Raw genomic sequence first — 13,914 nt, 5'->3', positions numbered from 1 at the left:
TGACCTTATTTTTAAAGATATCAACCTGATTTTTTTTAATAATACTTTTTTAACATAACCGAATCAACGAACTATTACAGATTTCATTTTGGGACTTTCCTTCTAGGGTGTAGTGGAGCAATAGACCCCCCAAAACACTAAAAATATGAGTTCTGACCTTATTTTTAAAGATATCAACCTGATTTTTTTTAATAATACTTTTTTAACATAACCGAATCAACGAACTATTACAGATTTCATTTTGGGACTTTCCTTCTAGGGCCTTGTGGAGCAAAAGACCCCAAAAAACACTAAAAATATGAGTTCTGACCTTATTTTTAAAGATATCTACCTGATTTTTTAAAAATAATACTTTTTCAACATAACCGATTGAAGAAACCATTACAGATTTCATTTTGGGACTTTCCTTCTAGGGGCTTGTGGAGCAATAGACCCCCCAAAACACTAAAAATATGAGTTCTTACCTTATTTTTAAAGATATCAACCTGATTTTTTTCAATAATACTTTTTTAACATAACCGAATCAACGAACCATTACAGATTTCATTTTGGGACTTTCCTTCTAGAGCTAGTGGAGCAAAAGACTCCAAAAAAACACTAACAGAAAATTGAAGAAACCATTACGGATTTCATTTTGGTACTTTCCTTCTAGGGGCTTGTGGAGCAAGACCCCCAAAATCTACGTACTATTACAGATTTCATTTTAGGACTCTCTTTCTAGGGGCTTGTGGAGCAAAAGACCCCAACACTAAAAATATGAGTTCTGAGCTTATTTTTAAATATATCAAACTGTTTTTTTTTTAAATAATACTTTTTTAACATAACCGAACTAAGAAACCATTACGGATTTCATTTTGGGACTTTCCTTCTAGGGGCTAGTGGAGCAAAGATCCCAAAAACACTAAAAATATGAATTCTGAGCTTATTTTTAAAGATATTAACCCGATTTTTTTATAATACTTTTTTAACATAACCAAATCTACGAAACAATACAGATTTCATTTTGGGACTTTCCTTCTAGAGCTAGTGGAGCAAAAGACTCCAAAAAAGACTAAAAATAGGAGTTCTGAGCTTATTTCTAAAGATGTCAACCTGATTTTTTAAAGAAAACTTTTTTAACAACTGACTTAATGAACCATTACAGATTTCATTTTGGGACTTTACTTCTAGGGACTAGTGGAGCAAAAGACCCCCCAAAACACTAAACATATGAGTTCTGACCTTATTTTTAAAGATATCAACCTGATTTTTTAAAAACACTTTTAACACTGAACTTGGTAACTTTTACAGATTTAATTTTGGGACTTTCCTTCTAGAAGCTAGTGAAGCAAAACACTAAAAATATTTTTTTAATGTGAAAATTTTTCACATAAATGAACTATGTAATCATTACAGATTTTGATTTTCTTCTAGGGACCAATGAAAATGCGCTTGAATCAATTCACAGTCATATTCAAATATTATGTAGTATTCTTTAAAAAAATTACATTAAGACAACTAGATTAAGGTTTCATAATACTTGGTATAGAAATACTGTACAAAGACTAAAAATGATGATGTATCCTAACAAATTTTAAAAATTTTTAAAAAGTCAAAAACTATCTACATAATTGAAAAAAATTAAGTATTCGGTGTAAAAAAAGAAAACTATTAGTTATTGATTGGTTTTTCAATTGCAACAAATACAGCATGTCTTTTGCCCCACTAGCTTCTAGAAGGAAAGTCCCAAATGAAATCTGTAAAAGTTACCAAGTTCGGTTATGTTAAAAAAGTGTTAAAAAAATCAGGTTGATATCTTTAAAAATAAGGTCAGAACTCATATTTTTAGTGTTTTAGGGGTCTTTTGCTCCACTAAACCCTAGAAGGAAAGTCCGAAAATGAAATCTGTAATGGTTCTTTGATTCGGTTATGTTAAAAAAGTATTATAAAAAAATCAGGTTGATATCTTTAAAAATAAGGTCAGAACTCATATTTTTAGTGTTTTTGGGGGTCTTTTGCTCCACAAGCCCTAGAAGGAAAGTCCCAAAATGAAATCTGTAATGGTTTGTTGATTCGGTTATGTTAAAATTGTATTATAAAAAAAATCAGGTTGATATCCTTTAAAATAAGTTTAGAACTCATACTTTTAGTGTTTTGGGGGGTCTATTGCTCCACAAGCCCCTAGAAGGAAAGTCCCTAAATGAAATCTGTAATGGTTCGTTGATTCGGTTATGTTAAAAAAGTATTATTAAAAAAAATCAGGTTGATATCTTTAAAAATAAGGTCAGAACTCATATTTTTAGTGTTTTGGGGGGTCTATTGCTCCACAAGCCCCTAGAAGGAAAGTCCCAAAATGAAATCTGTAATGGTTCGTTGATTCGGTTATGTTAAAAAAGTATTATAAAAAAAAATCAGGTTGATATCTTTAAAAATAAGGTCAGAACTCATATTTTTAGTGTTTTGAGGGGTCTATTGCTCCACAAGCCCCTAGAAGGAAAGTCCCAAAATGAAATCTGTAATGGTTCGTTGATTCGGTTATGTTAAAAAAAGTATTATAAAAAAATCAGGTTGATATCTTTAAAAATAAGTTCAGAACTCATATTTTTAGTGTTTTGGGGGGTCTATTGCTCCACAAGCCCCTAGAAGGAAAGTGCCGAAATTCAATTTTCAAAGAAATACGTGTATATCCAGTCATATAAGAGAGCCTACAAAAAGAATTAGGTTGATAACTTTAAAAACAAGCCCACAGTACCCTCCCAAACTTTGGTACTGAATTTCATTTCCTATAAGTGTACAAACTTCCCCCCCCCTTAGTTACTGGCAACCGAAATTTATGGCAAACATAAACTTATAATTTTGTTTCTAGGCCACGTAGTTTAATTTCAAAATTTCTAACATTATCATTGAGATTCTTTCAAAATTTTTATTGTACATTAAATGTCATTTTAAAATGCCTAGAACTTTTTTGTTATAGAAGCTGAAGGCTTCAAATTTGGGGTATTAGGTCTACTTGTGGCAGTCTTTCAGCAATTAAAGCGTGGTATTTCTTGCAGGCTTCCTTTAAGAGAAGAATAATTCAACTTCTGGTACACCATTCTTGTCCCCCTTTGGTTCCCGTGAAATCCAAAAGTAACTTACGAATAATGATACGTTTTACTTAATTTATTAAGACCATAACACTAATTATAACACCATGTGCGGAAATTCCGTACACCAAAATAAAAAATCCGTACCAGCCGAACATTTTTAAAGCACTTTTTTGAAAATCCGTACATTTCCGAAAATCCGTACATTGTGGCCACCCTGCAAATACCTAAAAATGTTGCTTTCTAAAAATAAGTCTTTTTTGTTATAAATTATAATGTTTTTATACTGTGTGTACAGACGTTTTAAGAAAAAATAAGATGGACTTTTGCTAAGGATTTTTATTGGTGGTTAAAACCGGAAAAAAAACCATGTGGTTTAATCTGCTCTGGACTTTTCCTGCCAACCCTGTCCGTTGCAGGTTCTATTTTAGCCACCAGATTTTTGTTAAAAAAGATGCAGGTGAACTATACTAAATAAAGAAAAAAGCCCAATAATACCCCTGAACATTGTATTACTACCTTCAATTTTTCTTTTGTTCTTCTTGCTATCTTGTTTGTCTAACATATTATTATCATCACTGGAGTAGTCTTCACTGTTATCGGATCCTTTACTTTTTTCCTTCATTTTCATCTCTCTCTTCTCATTTTTCTTCTTTAGATATTTCTCCCATTGTGTCAAGTCGCCTTAAAAATAAAACTGTTTCAAAACTTTAAAATATACAGAGAGTAGCTCATTTAAAGTATAATAGCAAATCTAAATGATCTTGCAGAGATATATATCATAAGGTAAAATATTTTTATAATAATATTTAAAATAGGAGAGGCATGTAATTAGCAAAAAACACTTGATTTTGGAAAAATAAACTTGTTTAACTTTGACAAATTAGCTAAATTTGTTATTATCTGCTTGTTAGTGATTCTGTGTACTTGACCTCACAATGTACTCAGGTAAATAATAATAAATATCATTAATTGCATAAAGAAAACTTTCATTTATTGTCCCGCTTATAGACATTACTTAAATACTTCCCAAGACCAGAACATATCTCAATGAAATTAACAATTTAAAAAAAAATACAATATTCTTCAATATATAACATAGTAAAAATGTCAATGCATTACCACTTTCTTGTTGTTGAGCTGGTTCCTGCTCGTCATTCCAAGTAAACTCCATATCACCTTCCTCTTCATCTTTTCTTACAATCTAAACAATTTAAGTGTACTCCCTCTTACTCACATCAAAATCAAAAATCCCTCCGCTCGTTATTTTCTTAACTGAAAAAAATATTGATTTTAAAAAGCAAAGATTTTTTATAATTAGGGTCGGTCCGTCCGTACGTCATCACGAACAGTAAGCTCTTTTTCTTAATCTAAACAGGTTGGAATTATTCTATCGATTCCAAACTTTGCATGTTGATTCCTGTAGTAGTTAAGTACGACTTAGAAAGCGTAGCAACTCTATAATCATTACCAGAATATCCGTACGTCCATTTTAAACATGTTGATTTTTAACTTTCTTAACAACAAATTCTTATACAGATTGACCCTCGAAAAAGTATTTTTTAGCATCTGCAGCCCATATTTCTCAATGAATTATTAAAAAATGTATATGTCCTTGTTCTCTATAGATTTCCACATAAGTAGATATAAAAATATTGTTTTTACATCAATTAACAGCTGAGATTTTTAGAGCTAAAGTTTAGAATAAAGGGTGTTTAAAAAAAACCAATCGCTTCACACTTTTTAATATAAACCCTACAGTTTTGGTCAAAAACTAACAAAAAATGACCCAATTCATGTCCAAGCAATGACAACGAGAAAGCACTATTGAATTTTGATTTCTACCAACATCTCCTGAGCACTACAGCTCGATTCCTAGCCCTTGTGGAGAATTTTTCCCTACATGGAGATTAATGGAGACCCCATAATGTTCAGAATTTTTGATGGAGCATGTAAAGACCTTTCTATAGACACCTTAACCAGGTTTCTAACTCAATTCTAGCCAATTTGGCATAAAAAAGACAGATTCATCAAACATTTACACATGACGGGTCTCTCTAGTTCTTGATGTTTGACAGATCTTTCTTTTTGATGTCAAAATGGCTCAGATTGTGTTAGAAACCTGGTTAAGGTGTCTATAGAAAGGTCTTTACATGCTCCATCAAAAATTCTAAACATTTTTGGTTCTATCTACAAGATTTTAAGTACTTAAGACGTTTTCTTTACTTTTTTTAAAGACAGAGCAGTCGTGTCTCAATGTTTGATGGGTTTCTCTTTTTGATGCCAAATTGGCAAGGATTGAGTCAGAAATCTGGTTAAGGCGTCTATAGAAAGGTCTTTACATTCCCCATCAAAAAGTCTAAACATTATGGGGTCTATCTACAAGATTTCAAGTACTTTAGACAGTTTATTCTTTTTTAAAGAAGACAAAACTGTCTTAATTTGTAATAAAATATGCACTCTCTACGTAGAGAAAAATTTTCCACAAGGGCTAGGACTCGAGCTGTAGTGCTTAGGAGAGGTGAGTAAAAATCAAATTCAATAGTGTTTTCTCATTGTCATTGCTTTGACATGATTTGGGTCATTTTTTGTTAGTTTTTGACCAAAACTGTAGGGTTTATATTGAAAAGAGTGAAGCGATTGGTTTTTTTTAAAACACCCTTTAAGTGGCTGAGGAAAAAGTAACTTATTATTCAGTTATGATATTCTTCAAGTAATAATGTTTGTTTGTCCTACCGTTTCAGAGCTTGACTTTTAAGGATGTTGCCATCCTTTAACCTAAAATTTATTTGTCTTCCATATCACATACAATATATCTAGCCCATTCTGAAAAAGTTGCCTAACCTTGTTATCCATTCCAAGAAGAAGAGTTCTGTATTTATTTATTTGGTCATCAGAATCATCACCAGAATCATCAGATTTTATATCATTGGTATCAGAATCTGAATTCTTGTTATCATCTTTTTCCTTATTTTTCTTTATCTTCAATTTCTTCTAAAAGAAAATTTTATTCTACATTTCTAGAGATCAATATTAAAAATTGAGGCTATTTTGTCCGTGGCTATTTTGTCCAAGGCTCTGAGGCTATTTAGTCCTAGAGGCTATTTTGTCCAAGATCCAACTGACATATTACAAAATGACAAAAACAGCATAATGGATCCAAGATTTAATAAAAAAATCTTTGTAGTTTCTTTGTAGTTACTCTCAAACACACCAAAACATTGTTTAACACATGCCAGACACTAGTGCTAACTTAAAAAAACAACTAAATCTGCTTGATTGAATTTTAAATTTCTTTTGACAGACATTATCATTATTCCACATACTGTATAAAACTGCATATAAACATTACCTTCTTCTTTGCTACCTCCTGAAGACTTTCTTCCTCGTGGTTATCTTCACTTTCTGAGGATGAAGCTATCAATTCATTGAGATAAGAAAGGTCTTCGTCATCTGCCAACTCTCTCTTATTCACTGAAATAAACAAATCATTGCCTCTTCTTTAATTTTCATTATTTGTTTAATTTGTGCTTCAAGACATGGGTACATTATACCTAATCACGAGCTATTTAATAGATTGTTTAGTTAATTTTTAAGCATCCACCAGGTAAAGGGGGACTATGCACGAACGAGAGCAAATGAATTCTAAGCACCTTCCAGCAGTGATTCTAAATATTCTTTTGTGAATATACTAGGGTTATGCTTAATATCATTATATCAATTTTTTTTTAAAGTTTAACTGTTGTTTTATATAATTTTTTTTGAAATGTTAAGCATTTTTTGATGAAATATCATGAAGGTTTTGTTGAGTTCAAAGGTTCAAATAAATGAACACGCAAAAACATAATCAATGCTGTAAATTACGAAAGTACACTAATAAAACTGTTTACAATATTAAATGTTACCATCACTTTTTCTAAATTAACATTTTTCATTGAAAAAGTTTACTTTTGTGTCACAACAGTTTGAACCCAACAAGACATTTGATGATATATAGTCAAAAAAATGCCTAAAATTTCGAAGTTTTCTTTTAAAAAAAATAATATTCTCAAAGAATATTTCAAATGGTCTAATTCGGAAAAATGTGATTTTTTCGCAGATATTGTTGACAGGCCAAATAAAAAAATGTTAAGTCGAATTCGACCATTACTTTCATTTGAAAAAAAGCTAAAGTGTGCTTACTTGGCATTATGAAAGCTAAGAGATCTTTTGTAATCTTACCTTCTCTAATTTTTTCTTGTCGTGTTTTGTCTTCTTCATCCCATGTTAACTCAACCTTTATTTTACGATTAATATTATAATAAAGTTTGATTTTACTCTCTATTCTTCACTATCTCTATCTCCCCTTACATTACAGAGTAACAAAATTATTAACAGCCACATGGAGCTGGTATTATCTACACTACAGACTGTGACTAGAATTGTCAATCACTAAAGATATTTTATTTTGATTTCTGAATATAATTTTAAAAGAAAGTTATTGTTTTTTTTTAATAATTTTTGACCGTGATTTTCTCTCTATGCCTCTGTTACAGTAGAGCTATTAGGAACTCACTTTAGACTTTTGATAGGCATGTCTAAATTTTATTCTGAACAAATCGCAACTACATATAAATCCTTAGGTGTTTTCTTTCAAATATCTTAAAACAAGATTAGTTTTCATGAAAACTGATGCCTTATTGTCCCTTCGTGTAAAGACATACAAACCTAGTGTTCTATATTGATTAGGTTTTGTCATAAAACTGCAAGAGAAATTTATGTTTTGAGATTTTAAGAAAACATTTTCTGAAAAAATTGCTTTTCTAGCTTCAAAAACAAAAATTACAGCCGTTCGAAATTTTAAGTAAAAAGAACCTAAAAACCAAGGTTGATAAATAAAAGGGCTCCTTTTTTTTATCGGAAATTCATTATCAAACAGGGGACTTAAAATTATAGGAGCATAAATAAAAGATTTTTCCAATTTTTTAATATTTTTAACAAATTAACTTTGGTGCTTTGACTACTGATACTGTTTTTTTAAGAATCACCTTAAGTCTATTCATTAACAAACTATAAATTTATGTCCTTGGGTGTAACATGCGGCGGGACACCGTGTAACGAACAAACGAACGTACAAACTAACGGACAGACAAGCTTATTGGGGAGCATCGTTTTAGATGTCCCAAGGTTCATAGAGACGAGAAAATTTGTTTTTCAATTGGTGGAAGAAGTGGAAACTAGATGTCTTTTTAAAGAAAAAAATATATGAAAAATTACCTTGTTAGCACCTAGGGCCGTATAGAAAAAATACTACAAAAATCACAAAATTATCTTAGGTGTAATATATTATCTAAAGGGGGGGGGGGGGGGGGGTTAATAATGCAACCATCTCGTAATCAATGATTAAAGGATTAAACTTCGATCTGAAATTTTTTATGAGTAATCCTTGGTAGGTCTATTTTCCCTAAATCTAACAAAAAGTTGGAAAAGTAACGGCTAGCGGCTCAGCCGTTTAGCCGTTTTTTTGCCTATTTTCAGGGCAAATTCATCATTAATTACGTAGGAATCAACTTTTTAAAACATATTTTTGGTTTAATTCATGTTAAATGATAGCAATTAATTGAAGCATGCACCAATAGACGTGCCCATACCACAACGACCTCCCTCATTGCCACTATCAAGGGGAACTTCGCCAGCTTGGACAGGTACATTCTGACCTGGGACTGCCGGCGGTTGAGGAGTCGGGTAGAGACGGTGATTGATGCTGGCAGCGATTTTGTTCAATGATCTTATAGTCATATACCAAGTTTGCTTCCCAGTTTTTAAAATTTAATAAAATCTTTAAAATTTATGATTTTATGTTCAATTGTTTACAATTTAGAAAAAGTCCGGTTTTATGTAGCGCACCCTGTACATGGGATCTTAAGGGAAAAGACAATCATTTAAAAATGGCAAATCCTAATATTAAAATCAAACTCACCCATATTTAGAAGTTAAATTATTGGTTTAAAAGTTTAGATACTTAGTTTGTAAGTTTGTATCAAGCATAAAAGCTAATTGGTTGAAAAACTTTTCAATCGTGCATACTTTCCTTCTTTCAAGAAAAATATTACAAAAGTACCTAATCATCTGAGAAATTTTTTTTCATCTAAAGTGGCCAGTGAAATTGTGTTAGGGAAATCTTATTTTGTGGATTTAATACATTTTTGTGATTTCCTTAGGTTTAAAGGTTGTTTCATCAGGTAGACTTGTGCAGCTAGAAACTGGTTGATCATCAAAAGTCATATCATCAGGTACAAATCTGAGATCAAACACAATAGCAGAAGATTCAAATTCTCTACCATCAACCTCTGTGTACACACTAGAAATAAAAAATAAACAAATCAAATAAATCTGCAAACCTTGGCTTAAATATAGAAAAATCATGAATCTTTAGTGGTTTCTTAGTATCACAATAATATTAACCACCCAGCACTTCCCCCTCCAGATGGGCGGGTTGTAGGAGGCAGGGCAGAAAATATTTTTAAAAGCAATTTTAGGCCTACATGGTTTCTGAGTAATACAAATAGTATTAGACCTCCACTCTCACCCACCAAATGGGGGTCAATGATATTTTTAAATAACTTTAAACCTAATAAAGCCTGATCCAAATGTTTGCTCCACGTATCTCTAGTGGTTTCTTAGTTACACACAATACTATGAGGCAACATTCAACCCCACCCCTCCCCCTGTCTTGCAAATTGTTCTTATATACAAATTGGTTGCATTATTTTATTAGGTAACAAATCCATGAAAGTGTTACCTGTTGGCTGTGTCAGCAGAATCAAATTCAGCAACAGCGTAGTAATATTTCAATTTATTTAGCTGATACTCCCTAAACAAATATTTAATTATAATCTTAACAGATAAAACAGTAAATATTTTAATAAAATTTAGAAGAATGATAAATGAGATAACAAGAACTCCAATGTATATTGTATATATTGCTTTACATTATCATTTCAATCTGATACTTCAGAAATATTAGACAAATAAGAATATAAGAACAGGAAAAGTTATCATCTCAATTATTTTACTAAAACAATAGAGTTACTCAAGAAACATACTGTCTGATTCCACCAATAGGAGAATACTAAAGGAACATACAAGAGATCTCATTGGTTGAAATTCTGTACACATTTTGTTACGTATGACCATGATTTTTTTCATTTCGTTCGTATTATGAGTCAGCTATAAATTGTCTCATATATGAGAATTAAGCTTTTCCTGGGTAAATTAATATATGCAAAAAATTCTTCCCTCGTATAGTTTGAAGCATATGACGAAACATATATTAAGTTAGTTATAAATTCTTTTTTTTAAAGTTAGTTTTCTAAAAATTATATTGTCGAATATGTAAATTCGTTTCAAATTTCGTTGCCCGTATCTAGTACATAAAAAAATGTAAACAAAACTTCAGTCTGCAAAAATTCCCTTTTTAATTTTGATGAAAAATGGGGTCAGTTAGACTATCTAGACATACTATGTCTATTACTAAAACCAATGATAGTTTAATGTGTTAAAACTCCCCCCCCTTCTGGCCCCCTTGGGTACAAATATTACTTTCAGAGGAAGAGAAATTGAAAAAACGGTCATTACGCACAAAGATGAAGTAACAAAAGAAAAGATAAATATTTATAAAATTATATTTGAAAATAATAGACATATATTCTTAGAAGAGAAGCAACTTTATATTTCTTTTTTCCGTTACAGCAAATGATCATCTACTCTATAACTTTGTCCGTTAATCAATTCCATAATGTTTTGGTTGTACGCTACTTATGGATGTTTTTATACTTATCCATACATTATTAAGGGAAGGATTCCGTATTGATTACGTTATTAAGAAATTAAAATTTTACTTAATATTAATAATAATAGACTAACCTGACTTTTTCCATTGCCTTGATTTCCTCTAATTTTGCCTTTTTTGTAGATTTCAGAATATCATCAAAAGTTTCTTCAGTCTAGAATTAATATCAAGATTAAAACAAGACTAGTTTTCATGGAAACTGATGCATTTTCAGTTATGAAAAAAGATCCCTATGTTTGACAAAACACACTCACAAAACAGGAATTCATTTTTGGAGACTAATGTTTTGGAAGTCCCAAACGCCACATCTTACGTAATTTGGAGAAATTCCCTAAAAGATGACAAAGGTGGCATTTCTAGCGCGGATTTTCCGTAGAGGTATGTGTCTTAAAACAGGAGTATAACACTGAAATTTGACATAGCAGTTGGTCCAATATGGTACAATTTGGAACTGTGAAGAAACAGCGGCAAAACCTCAGCTAAACCCGAAAACCGTTATATCGCGCCGATTTTTTGCCTTTTCTCGCTAAATTAGACAATTTTGAATCATTTAGGACAAACTAACTATTTTCTAATAAGGTTTACCTTTTATTTGCTCTTGACACTTGTAATTTTATGGTTTTAATAGGTATTAAAAACATATCCACAACTCAAACAAAAAAGCGTCAGGTGAAAATGTAAGGAAATCTTTTTTGGAAAAAAAAGTTTGCCATAAATTATTTAAAATTATCTAATTAGTCGAGAAAAAGCCCAAAAAAAATATCGACGGCAGCGGTTGCTGGTGGAAGCTCCACCTCCGCCGCAATTTCTTAACAATTTCATTTTAAGTTGCTCTCATCCTGTTTAAAAGTCTAAGAACAAATAAATTTAGCATTTGCGACAACCCCTTCCCCCTATAAATGAAATATAGTAAACCTTTTTCTTTTCTTCAGCAAGTCTATTTAATTCTATTGGACCAATTCTTTCTTCCTCTTCAATTCTGAAATTAAACTTTTTGAACAAATACATAAAAAAGTAGAAGGGATCTACTTGTTGATACCATTTAACAAGTTTTACTTTTAACTAGTACTTTTAGAAACAGCCTAGAAAGCTAAAAATAAATAGGTATTTAGGTTACAAGTTTTAAAAATATCTTTAAAATCATTCTTTATAATTACAACTTTTTACTTTACTGTCATGTTAATATTAACGCTAAAATCCAATGTGAAATATGTTGTTTAAAATTTACCTTGATTTTCCAAACTCTGAAATGTAAACATGAATAGATTTGACACAACCTCCACCAGAACAGAAAGATGACAAAGCCTAAAAAAAACCTTCTTCAGTGGACAGAATAAGAAAACTCCATTCTTCTCTCATTAGAATTCTTGACTCAAAATTGGCCATTTAGTTCGAAAAGAAATTAAATTGCTCTTCTTGTTAAAAATACAATTTCTTTAGAGATATACTTTCAGATTCCCATAAGACATATTGCGAATAATATTGAAAATACAGTGTATCTATAATACAAAGTAGCTTGATGTCTGTCCGTCCATCCGTCCGTCTGTCTGTCCGTCTGTCCCTTAAGATCGCGGTAACCAATAAACCGATTGGATTCTACTCTTCAGAAAATATACCTACTGGTCCTGTGGTGGTTTTAGGCTATTTTCTTTGGAGTGGAACACCCCTAACCCTCCCAAAAAATTCCCCCCCCCCCAAATGTTTTAAAATTATTTTCTTTTTGTCTATTTTTTGGGTAAAGCTCTGTGCTTTTTTCGGTTTTTTGAACCTGCAAATTGTAAAAATTATTTTTTTTAAATGGGACCAAGACCAGTAGAAAGATCTCGGAAAAGTCGATCAGGTCCTAACAGGACGTAAACCTAGGACTTTGGGAAGTTTGTCAAAATTGATCTCAAAAACGGCACAGATTTCGCCCCGCCTCGAGGCGAAGTCGGTAGGGCATTTTCAAGCTTCAAAAAATCGATGACGTATTGATTTTATTACAGCATGCCCAAAAGGTACGCGAAATTTGACTTTTTTTCGAAATTTTTTTATGATAAAAAACATAAAAATACTACTAGAAAAAAATAACTTTTTATGACTTTTAAGGCCTGATCCTTAAAATTCAGGCAATTTTAAATAGACTTGGCCAAAAAAATTTGTTCTATTAGCAAAATTTCCTGAAAAATTCAAGTTGAAATAAAGAAAAGTTTGGCAAAATCTGTGGTCGATTTTCCAGCTTCAAAAAACCTATGACATATTGATTTAATTACAGCATGCCCTAAAGGTTAAAGTTGCTAAATGTAATAAAGAGCATTAAAAAAAAAATTTATGAAGATCGGACAAATTTTTCTACAAGTACGAGAAATTTTACTTTTTTTCTCGAAAATTTCACTTTTTATATAAAATTGGAAAAGTTAGTAGGGTAAGGGGGGGGGGGGGGAAATTTCGGTATTTTTTCGTTTTTTTTGAAAAAAATGGGGTAAATATTAATATTTTCAAATGAAACCAAGACCGGTAGAAAGCCTTTGGAAAGGACTATCAGGTCCTAAAAGGACGTTATCCTAGGACTTTTAGAAGTTTGCCGAAATTGACCGCAAAAAAGTTACCAAAAATTCCCCACCAGCGCGGCGGGGGAATTTTCGGTAATTTTTTTCAACCTAAAAAAAATCGATGAAAAACGGCTAAACGTCCAGTCGAACATAAATAATCATAATTAGTATAGGTTATAGGGATTATCCACAAAAAATTATCTATGTTAAAAATGAATTTTTTTGAAAGACGAGAATTTTTGATTTTTTTTTCGAAATTTTTTTTTTTTTAAACTTAAAATTAATATAAGAAAAAAACGTATTTTATTACTTTTAGGCCTGATCCTAAAAAAGCTCACATTGAACTATAGATTTAGACCAAAAAACATGAAAATTGATTAAAAATTGACCTCAATAATCGACTTTGAAGCAAAAGTGTCATCATTGCAAAAAATCTTGACTACATTATAACCTTAAAAAAATCGATGAAAAAAGGCCAAACGACCAA

At 31.3% G+C, this 13,914-nt stretch overlaps 1 protein-coding gene across 1 annotated transcript in view; it reads right to left on the bottom strand.

Annotated features, from left to right (window-relative positions):
• Window positions 1–13,914, bottom strand: part of LOC145318081 (ESF1 homolog) — a 40,627-nt gene that overhangs the window by 9,917 nt on the left and 16,796 nt on the right. Inside the window, exons 6-16 of the mRNA XM_080159423.1 lie at window positions 12,125–12,201; window positions 11,812–11,875; window positions 10,971–11,050; window positions 9,847–9,918; window positions 9,263–9,405; window positions 8,322–8,356; window positions 7,287–7,341; window positions 6,418–6,539; window positions 5,910–6,059; window positions 4,188–4,269; window positions 3,585–3,749 (exon numbers count right to left, since the gene is read on the bottom strand). Coding sequence (XP_080015549.1) covers window positions 3,585–3,749; window positions 4,188–4,269; window positions 5,910–6,059; window positions 6,418–6,539; window positions 7,287–7,341; window positions 8,322–8,356; window positions 9,263–9,405; window positions 9,847–9,918; window positions 10,971–11,050; window positions 11,812–11,875; window positions 12,125–12,201 — 1,045 coding nt within the window. The remainder of the gene's footprint in view (window positions 1–3,584; window positions 3,750–4,187; window positions 4,270–5,909; window positions 6,060–6,417; window positions 6,540–7,286; window positions 7,342–8,321; window positions 8,357–9,262; window positions 9,406–9,846; window positions 9,919–10,970; window positions 11,051–11,811; window positions 11,876–12,124; window positions 12,202–13,914) is intronic.

This window comes from Acartia tonsa, chromosome 4 (genome assembly GCF_053477335.1).
Source record: "Acartia tonsa isolate MP-2025a chromosome 4, ASM5347733v1, whole genome shotgun sequence".
Classification (NCBI taxonomy): domain Eukaryota; kingdom Metazoa; phylum Arthropoda; class Copepoda; order Calanoida; family Acartiidae; genus Acartia; species Acartia tonsa.
Note: the sequence above shows the minus strand (reverse complement) of the source record. Positions and strands in the feature narration are given on the sequence as shown.